Here is a 9,360-nt window from a genome sequence, read left to right as displayed (position 1 = left end):
ATGCATATATTTCTTTTTATTATGAAATCATTACTGAATATAAAAAGTCTGGGTGGTCCATTACAGTAGCTTGCTGACTTCACCTCTTGCTCAAAAGCTTTCTGATGATTTAGTCTGAGTGACATCATTTGGAACGGCCTCCTCGTGTGCCACTTATTTTCCGCTGTGGCTTTGCTAAAATAAAATCCAGAGAATGATTAACATCACAAGATACATCAACTCACAGAGCACAGTCGGCCTCTGTATCAAAAGACTGAAGGCATACCTTTTGTTGCGCTTTTCCTGCAGGCTACAGAATTCCTTTTAGTTTTAATCTCTTCCTCCACACGTTGGCTTTTGATTGTATTCTTTCCAGTCTTTGGAGGAACTTAAGAAAGGGCAACAATTACAGTGTAATCAGGATCTGAATACTAATAATACTGAAAGTAGCCAAATAAATAGTGAAGGTGAGATTCTGACCTTTTGAGCTTCTCTTTCCTCTTGTTTTTGGTTTGTTCTCATCTGCAGGTGCTGCATTGATCTTTTCTGTGTTTTTTTTCGGTCTTTTTGAAGCATTTTGTGTTTTGGAGGTTGCATTTTCTTTCTTTACCTTTATGTTTTCCTTTTTCTTAGCAGGTTTTGCTTTTGCAATGCTGTCGGTGCGTGTCTTTTTGGCTTTCTAGAGTGAAGCAGATGTTGTTTAAAGTTCTTGCATCTGGTCATGAACTCAAGTGTCAGAAATGCAAAGTAATGACATCTCACTTTTGAATCAGTGTAATCGTGATCATCTTTCTGCCTTTTCCACATAATTTTGCGAGATTTGGCACCTAATGGAGGAATATTTTTAGTTACATGTGACTTTAACATTCTTAGGATCAATCATCTGTTTATATTGTAGAGGGATTTTACCTTTGGGCACCAGAGGACCAGTATCCCCCTCAAAACAAAGCAAGCAATGAATCAAAATCAGATTGAACTCTAAATGTGTTTCAGAATGGTCTCCAGGATTACAATTAAGATTTGCAGAGAATTACAAACACATACTTTGAACCAAATTGTCCGTCCATTGTGGTCACCTAATGAGTTCATTCCATCCACAGAGTAACATCGCATCCAGGCTTGAAGCACAGAATACTTCCCCTTTGCTGGAGCATAACCATTTTCACCTTAAGGTATAAAAAAAATGAAGTAAAAAAGCAGATGCATGGATGCTGATCTAAAACTAAAAATGAAATGTCGCTGACACTGGGATTTTGTACAAGGTATGCAAGTACCATCATGCACAAATCATAGCATGTACAACTGTGCAAAATCAGTTAATAAATCACAATTGGTTGCAGTATAAGCCCACCCAATTGCACCACCTCCAATGGAACAGTGTGACACAGCGAAAGAAGATCTGGGGTCTCGGCTTTCACCACTTTCTTCCCGGTTTTATCTGTTGACTGAATGAAACAGTACAAAGCGATGATTTATGCCAAACAAAGTGCCTATTAATACACTGACACAGACAAGAAGGTCAGATTCCTTCACCTCTACAACTGTAATCTCCTTTTTGACCTTGTTTTTATCCTCGTCTTTCAGTACAAGTCCCTCTAGAACTGTTCTTGCCTTCACAAACGGAGGGATTTGTAATCTGAAAAGAATGGGGAAAAATCGGTTACTTTTCCTCATAATTAGACTTAGATTGACATCATAGTAGGCCATCAAAGAGAGGAAAAGTTCAAAGGTTTCATGTACAATTAAGTAAAACAATGGCTGATTATTCAACTAAACAATGTGGTTTTATTCTTAAAGTTGAGATTTAGAAATGCACTTTTCATGAATTTTACATGGTAGATTTCGATTGCCATTCACGTTTTACAAGCAAACTGGGCTGATTGCGATAGAGACTGCTATTTTTTTTTCTTCAAGCAACAGACAAGAAAGAATGAAAGCGTACATGAACAAGAAATGCAATATAGCATCAGAAGTTGTTTTTGTTGTTTTAAATTTGAGCAAAAAACAGAGTGGTTTGACTTTTTGCTTTGTAGTATTACATAAAATCAAATAATATAAAATCCTTTAAAATATCTTATGAAATTGAAAATAAATTATGAAACTTTTCAGACATGACAGCTCGCAATTTTGGGAAATGACATCGATCGGCCAAAATAAAACAAACAAACCATAGAAAGATTGCTGCTGAATGCAATGTTAGGAGCAAAAAAAACGGTAAGTTCCAACTGATGGCCAGCTGACCAGAGCATCTATTAATTCAAATCTGGAAAACATTAGAAAGTGAGTTACCTGAACAAAATCTCTGCTCGAAGATAGTTCCCAATCCCATTGAAATACTTCTGATTTAAGAGCGCCTCACAGATGGGTTTGTCAAATGTCTTGTCAGACAGATTTGAAAGAACATTCTCCCTGAAATATTTAAATATGCAGTTTTAGTAATCACAGATAAGCTGACAATGTAAACTGTCCTTTTCGTATGAATTGCAACTGCCGAGAACAGTGTCGCATTGTGCCCAATATCAGCATTAACAATTTCCATGATGTAACATTACATGAGCTGTGATGGCCAAACCAGAACAGGAGACTAATCAAATTGTACGGCACAATGTTTCTATTGAATATTTAATGTGTACAATATGATTATTAAGTGCGGTCACATAAGCATCAGCAATCTTTTGCATGCAAAAAAATGTCCATTGTCTCAGTAGTGCAGTGATGTATGAAGCACAGCACATGAAGAATTCACTTTGAACCAAGCAGCTTTCTGTTGGTCAGGGTGGTGAATTCAAGTCAAAATGGGCGAGATCTTAAAAGAGAGGAAACTCCCGATCTCTATTGGAATGACTTAATTTTACCAGTGAAATTGTGCTGAGAATGGTAAATATGACTGCACCTTTACAGTTGATGCATTGTGAAACGCTGTCACAATTCATTTTTCTCTCTCACCTAAAGCTCTCGTATTCAAACATGACACAAGGCCCTCTGTCTTTTTGCCAGGTCCCATTTGGATGCCAGCTGCCAAATCTGCGGGTGTCCTCAAAACTCAACACCCTGCGTGGGTTTTCATTAGTGTAGAACCGCAGATGGGCGTGTTTCGGAAGGTCATCTACTGAGGTGAAGCGGAAAAACCCTGACATCCCAAATCGGAAAACCACATCCATCGGCTGCTGGGACTGATGCTTGGTGACCTTGCGTTTACCGTCGTCATCATTTTTAATGGGTGTGAGGGAGAGTCTGACCTCTTTTCCTCTGGAGTGGGCTTTGATGCAGTAGGCATCGCAGCAGAATGGGACCTCAGGATTTTTATTCACTTCAGATTTCTCTACAGCTCCACTAAACACCAGCCCTTCACACATCTTGTTGACATACAGGCTGGCCAAATGAAGCTCAGGGCCTTCTGGCATTCTTGAGCAGGAAATGAAGATAGATCAGAAACCTAAACGTGAGACAGCAAGGGTTCAGGTGTTGTTACAGAGAATCAGGAACAAAATAAGGCCTAAAGACTCAAAAAAAAAAAAAAAAAACTGTGACAATTGATAAATAAGAGGTGATAACCTTCAGATTTTAAACCTCAGGAGGTCAAAATAAATTGTTTTCAAACTAAGTTTGAACTAAATATCTTGTGAATTTAGCAACTCTGTAACTAGTTTCTCTAAAACAGTTCATTTTTTTGTAGTTTTCTTGGAATAATCTTTACATGAACACCCAAAATGAACAGACATAAATGATAAAAAAGTCAAAAAAGGAATACTTTTATGACTAAATAGGTAACAGAGTTGAACATTTAACCTAACTTTTAAACTTTAACTTAACTAACTTTTTAATTTTGAGTAACTTGAGTAACAGTACTGAAAGTTGCTCGCCAAATTCAGTCACCTCTACAACCTGTGTAAATATTTAGAAATATGTTATTCTGTACTTGTTTTTCCGCCATTTGTCACAATTGTGTTTATTATTTTCCTAATAGGTGGAAATCCTTTAGGAACCGTAATGTGCCTCTAATGCTTTAAAATATAAAGACACACCAAAGTAAACAGTAAATCAGTGGACAATAATAGCATTCATACTCCTATATGAATTTGTATACACTAATGGAAAAAAAACAGCGTTCTCTACTAGTTTTCAGGAAATCTTTCCCTCACGCTGAACGATGCTCGTTATGAAAGTGTGCTGTTAGTGCTAAGCAACTTGTACATGCATATGCTGCTACATGCAAAGTTGATGAATTGTCGCATAGCTGTGCTCAAAAACAGAAAGTCGGATCATGTTCAGCAAATCGATGATTAAATTAATTGAAGCGAATCGTGTATCAACCTACCTTTGCTCCTCAAGCTTGTTATATAATCAGGGAAACTCGCGCGGTATATGCTAACGTTACTGTTTATGAAACGGACACGGGAGGATCATGGGAGTTGTAGTTTATTTCTATAACTTTTTTTCTTACTCTGGAACATAGACTAAAAAATTATTTATTCTCTCCTTAAAAAATATTAAACAATAAAAATACACATGACATTAACATAGACAAATACATAACAAAATACATGAGGTGAGATAAATCACTAAGGGCTGTTGTTGATCAGTGTTATCCAGAGAACCAAGTGACAAATTAAGTTTCCTAGTGACATTTGGTCCAAAAACAATTAATAAAAATGATAAATCTGATTGAGACGCTCTTTAAAGTTGGTGCTCAATTTGAGCAACATTTGACTAATCAGGACATGAAAAGCTATACAAAATACATTACGTTAGAAAAACAATGTTCTTTTCTTTCTCAGAAGCACAGTTTAAATACACAGACAGATTCTGTGCACATTTCAGCAATATTATTCAACAAATGCTGACTGCTTCACAGTAGTGCATTCATCATAGTCTGTGCTTGTTTGAGTTCTGGAAAAGAAAAACAAGGACTTTTACAATAACTGCATAATATAATATACACTTACAAATATTTCAGTCTAAATTAAAGATTTATGCATTTGAATTGCATAACATTTCCATCCAAACAAGCAGCTTTCAGGTCACAAGATGTTAACTGATGGACTGGAGTCGTGTTGATTAATTATGGATTACCGTGATTTATTTTTTTTTAATCAGCTGTTTGGACTCATTCTGACGGCACCCATTCACTGCAGAGGATCCATTGGTAAACGAGTGATGCAATTCTAAATTTCTCCAAATCTGATCCGATAATCAAACAAACTCATCTACATCTTGGACGGCCTGAGAGCGAGTATATTTTCTGCTCACTTTCATTTTTTTGTCAACTATTGCTTTACAACACATTCAGTTTATTAGTACTATTACAGAACTATTACCAGTTTCATGTGTGTATGACTGATAAATATGCATCACATTGCATTTATTACTTTAAAGCGAAAGGATGGAAATGTTATATGCAATTCAAATGCATTAAACCGTACTGATCAGTCACCTGTTAGCAGTACTCTGAACTTGTCCGCAGTGATTGAGACAGTGGTGGTCTGTGTGGAGTCTGTCTCGGGATCCTGAGCCTGAAGTCTGAGCTGGACTGTGGGTTCATTCACTTGCTTCAGTTCACTGGAGCTCAGGGTGTAATCGACCCGCCAGTTCACTGCTTCCAGACCACCCACTGACACATGACATGCATCAGGATATAAATGATCTGGACTGTATTTCTATTTTTTCTTCTGTTTTTTGGAAATACTCACAGCGCAGGCTGCTCTCCCTCAGCTTTTCCTGTAGAGCGATGTGTTTATCCTCATATGATTTACACAAGCCGGTGGTGTGCTCTATAAGTGGACATGTAAATGTGTTGAGTTTTACGTATAACTTTGAAAAAGTTGATAAAGCAGATATCCTATCCTTACCTTTAGGCAGGCCAAGCTGCTGTAGTTCACTGGAAAGAGATTCACTGTCCACGTCATGCTTAGCAGCACTGGACAGAATGAAACTCAGCACTGCTATACTGGCTTTAGTGTCTCCACTTTCTGGGAAAAATTTTTATAAAAATAGACAGACAAATTAGCAAGAGCTATGGCATTAAATACAAACAGACAAGGCATTTATGTAGGTTGCATAAAATATCAGCACCATTGTCATTTATCAGCCAATATTAAATAAGTTACAATAATTATCAATAAATATTAATTCATACATTTAAAAAAAAAAAGGCATATAATTGATATTTCATTGTGCTGCTCATTTCTTCAGTTTTTACATTTTTAGATTACCTTTGACGTTATCTAAAGTCCACTTACAATTAATTTTTAAAAACACTAATAATTTACATTGTTAAATGTATCTTTAGCAAATCTCAAATATTAATTTTCCATAGATTATACGTTATAATGTTGTGAAGCCTAAATTCGCTTGTAGGCTATAGTTTAAAACTATCATTTATTTATTTATGTATTTATTTATTTATTTGTCATATCAGCATCAAATAATTTGTGGCAAACTCAAGAATAATAAGATTTAAAATGGTCTTAATAACAATACTTAAAAGAATTTTATAAAATAAACTGAATATTATTTTTACAAACAAAATAATAATAAATATTTAAATAAAAATAACAATCATATACAATCTTTCAAAATTATATTTGATAAAAATACTAATATTTCCCTAGGATAACATTTATTTTAAAAATGTCTATTAATATACTTTCGGATTATAATACGTTATAATGTTGTGAAGCCTAAATTCGCTTGTAGGCTATAGTTTAAAACTATCATTTATTTATTTATGTATTTATTTATTTATTTGTCATATCAGCATCAAATAATTTGTGGCAAACTCAAGAATAATAAGATTTAAAATGGTCTTAATAACAATACTTAAAAGAATTTTATAAAATAAACTGAATATTATTTTTACAAACAAAATAATAATAAATATTTAAATAAAAATAATAATCATATACAATCTTTCAAAATTATATTTGATAAAAATACTAATATTTCCCTAGGATAATTTATTTTAAAAATGTCTATTAATATACTTTCGGATTATAAATGTTTCCTAGAATCATTTAAAGCAGGACACTCTGCTAAAACGTTTAAGCATTTAAAACTACTCATTTTAGTTTTTATATTTGGCCTTATATTTAATATTACATTATTTAATATTTAATATACATTATAAAATTTTAATATCTGCCATAACGTGGGGAAAAAATTAAAAGCAATCAGTACTGGCCAGAATTATATTAAGAACACCTAACTTGATTTATAATAATTTTCATTTCACACTTTACTATTACTGAGATCACATGACACAAAAACCGGTTTTTACTCACCAAACTTTGCATCTGAGGTTAGTTTCGAAACTTTGTCATACTGAAAACATATAATTATAGAGTAGTAGTTAGAGGAATATCTATTTAGTAGACATTCTAACATGACTGCTGTCTTACATCGATGCCTTCATCAAGCAGATCTTTAATGACTTGCACACACAGAAGCTTCATCTTGACGCTCGACTGTGAAGGACAGCAATGAAGAGAATCACTTACAGTTAGTTTTGTGCAGACGGAAAACATAACACCTATTAACGTTAGACTTACTATTCTAGCTAAGGTGCTCATTTCTGCAAGGACCCAGTCTGGACAGTCCAGATCTCCACAAAATCGGAACCTCTGAAATAAAAGAATGCAGCAAAATGAGTTTATTAAGAATGTTTACGTCTATTGCTTAGCCTTTAAGGCGTAGCCTACTCTAAACGATTAAAGTTAGCGTTCGCTATACATAAAAAATAAAATATATATATATAATATATATAACTCTAATGGTTTCAAATATGAAACTAGAATAAACCGAGCTATCGTTCAATAAGAAATAAGATAAATAATACCATTTTGACATATATTCAGTCAGTCAGTCAGCTGATCTTCTTCTTCTTCTTCTTCTTCTTCTGGGAAGTAACGGCGGCAAGCCAGCTTTACCGTTCATTTTCGCCATCTACTGGACTATACTGGATCTATATAGACTGAATTTATCTATATACGTTGTTCCTTTTTAAAAAGATAAACAGTAACTCATATATTGCATATATATATATATATATATATATATATATTTACAACATTTTTGTAAAGAAAATAAATGTCTTCAGAGCATATGCGCGCGACGCAGATGCCAAAGATGCGCTACATTTATATTATTAGGTCTTCACAAAAATCGCACTAAAATCGTACGATTTTAAGTCGCTCTAAAGTCACCTTTTGAAAAGACAAATTACTGTAAATCGAAAGTTTAAACTACACGTAAACGCACAACGCACGTGCAAATTATTAACCGTGAATGTTTGGAAAATTACCACATGGTAGTCTCTAGCACAATCGAATTATTAGAAGGATCATGTGACACTGAAGACTGAAGTAATGATGCTGAAAATTCAAGGAATTGATTTATTGTATTTTAGAATATATTTAAATAGAAAATATTTTATTTTAAATAGAAAATTAATATTTTATATTAAATGTTTTGAATTAAATATTTAACATTATAAATAATATTTTAATAGAAAATTATTTTAAATTGTAGTCATATTTTACAATATTACAGTTTTTACCGAAATGCAGTAAAAATTAAATAAATATTTTAAGGGTGGTTCTTCAAAATCAATGTTCTAAAGCAGCGGTTCTTAATACTGTTCCTCGCGTCCCCCTGCTCTGCACACGCTCTGCATCTCTCTCTCTCTCTCTCTATCTCGCTCTCATTCAGCTCAGCTCAGCTCCAACAATGAACTGTATTTTCACATAGCTATGAGAAGCGTTAAACATGGACGCGCGTGCAGTTGCCGTACTGTATTAAAGCTTTAATCAGGATAAAACCGTATATTAAAAGCTAACAGAAGCAGTAGCATTTACAAATAACAGCGTATCTAAAAGTATGAGACAAAAAAAACAACAACAACAACATAGGCCTACCATTAAAAGCCGTGCTTGCACAGGTTCTGCACGATCCTCTTCAATAATATCCTCTGCTTCTCAATCGGGCTCAAACTGATAAGCGATATTAATGACACAGTTGTTTATAATACAACCGGAGCACATGCGCTGAGGTGAAGGGCGGGACGTTTAGACGCGCACTAGAGGCGGTTTAGCCAATCACAACACACTGGGCTAGCTAACCAATCAGAGCCCATCGCCTATATCCGAGGGCGGGGCTTCATAAAAGAAGGAAATGATCAGTGCGCTTTTCAGAGACGGGACAGAGCGGTGTGGAATAAAGGTAAATTATGTGAAAAATAATGCGTTTTTTTAAAAACGAAGCATTAACACATGTTAGACTGCACCCCATAAACACAATCAATCCTAGAAGAAGAAGAAAAAATGAACCATCCCTTTAAAACAGCACCACGCATCAGGGGGTGGAGTTGCTGTCACGTTACAAGGC

General features: G+C 34.6%; 2 protein-coding genes across 2 annotated transcripts; both read right to left on the bottom strand.

Moving 5' to 3' along the window:
• Window positions 1-6: 6 nt before the first annotated feature.
• On the bottom strand, window positions 7-4,369 carry neil1 (nei-like DNA glycosylase 1). Its single transcript, XM_016448449.1, has 11 exons — window positions 4,298-4,369; window positions 2,926-3,415; window positions 2,269-2,388; window positions 1,513-1,615; window positions 1,331-1,424; window positions 1,024-1,145; window positions 889-916; window positions 742-806; window positions 460-658; window positions 266-367; window positions 7-174 (listed from the first exon to the last, which is right to left on the bottom strand). Exons 2-11 carry the CDS (start codon window positions 3,381-3,383, stop codon window positions 125-127), a joined length of 1,341 nt encoding a protein of 446 aa, XP_016303935.1. The 5' UTR covers window positions 3,384-3,415; window positions 4,298-4,369; the 3' UTR covers window positions 7-124.
• A 70-nt stretch (window positions 4,370-4,439) lies between these two features.
• LOC107659492 (COMM domain-containing protein 4) lies at window positions 4,440-7,868 on the bottom strand. Its single transcript, XM_016448450.1, has 8 exons — window positions 7,814-7,868; window positions 7,527-7,598; window positions 7,377-7,442; window positions 7,260-7,299; window positions 5,829-5,948; window positions 5,670-5,750; window positions 5,414-5,590; window positions 4,440-4,869 (listed from the first exon to the last, which is right to left on the bottom strand). Exons 1-8 carry the CDS (start codon window positions 7,814-7,816, stop codon window positions 4,829-4,831), a joined length of 600 nt encoding a protein of 199 aa, XP_016303936.1. The 5' UTR covers window positions 7,817-7,868; the 3' UTR covers window positions 4,440-4,828.
• Between the last annotated feature and the right edge of the window lie 1,492 nt (window positions 7,869-9,360).

This window comes from Sinocyclocheilus anshuiensis, unplaced genomic scaffold (assembly GCF_001515605.1).
Source record: "Sinocyclocheilus anshuiensis isolate Anshui unplaced genomic scaffold, SAMN03320099.WGS_v1.1 scaffold387, whole genome shotgun sequence".
Lineage (NCBI taxonomy): Eukaryota > Metazoa > Chordata > Actinopteri > Cypriniformes > Cyprinidae > Sinocyclocheilus > Sinocyclocheilus anshuiensis.
The sequence above is the reverse complement of the archived record's forward strand: the minus strand, read 5'-3'. Positions and strand labels throughout refer to the sequence as shown.

What these genes read in the sequence shown, in the direction of transcription:
- neil1 (XM_016448449.1), bottom strand. Translation starts at nt 3,383, where the DNA reads ATGCCAGAAGGCCCTGAGCTTCATTTGGCCAGCCTGTATGTCAACAAG. An exon ending in ATTGGAGGTGGTGCAATTGG is followed by an intron (nt 1,146 to 1,330) that starts GTGGGCTTATAC and finishes TTATACCTTAAG; the next exon opens with GTGAAAATGGTTATGCTCCA. An exon ending in AGGAAAGAGAAGCTCAAAAG is followed by an intron (nt 368 to 459) that starts GTCAGAATCTCA and finishes CCCTTTCTTAAG; the next exon opens with TTCCTCCAAAGACTGGAAAG.
- LOC107659492 (XM_016448450.1), bottom strand. An exon ending in GCAGCTTGGCCTGCCTAAAG is followed by an intron (nt 5,751 to 5,828) that starts GTAAGGATAGGA and finishes GTCCACTTATAG; the next exon opens with AGCACACCACCGGCTTGTGT. An exon ending in GAGGGAGAGCAGCCTGCGCT is followed by an intron (nt 5,591 to 5,669) that starts GTGAGTATTTCC and finishes GTCATGTGTCAG; the next exon opens with TGGGTGGTCTGGAAGCAGTG.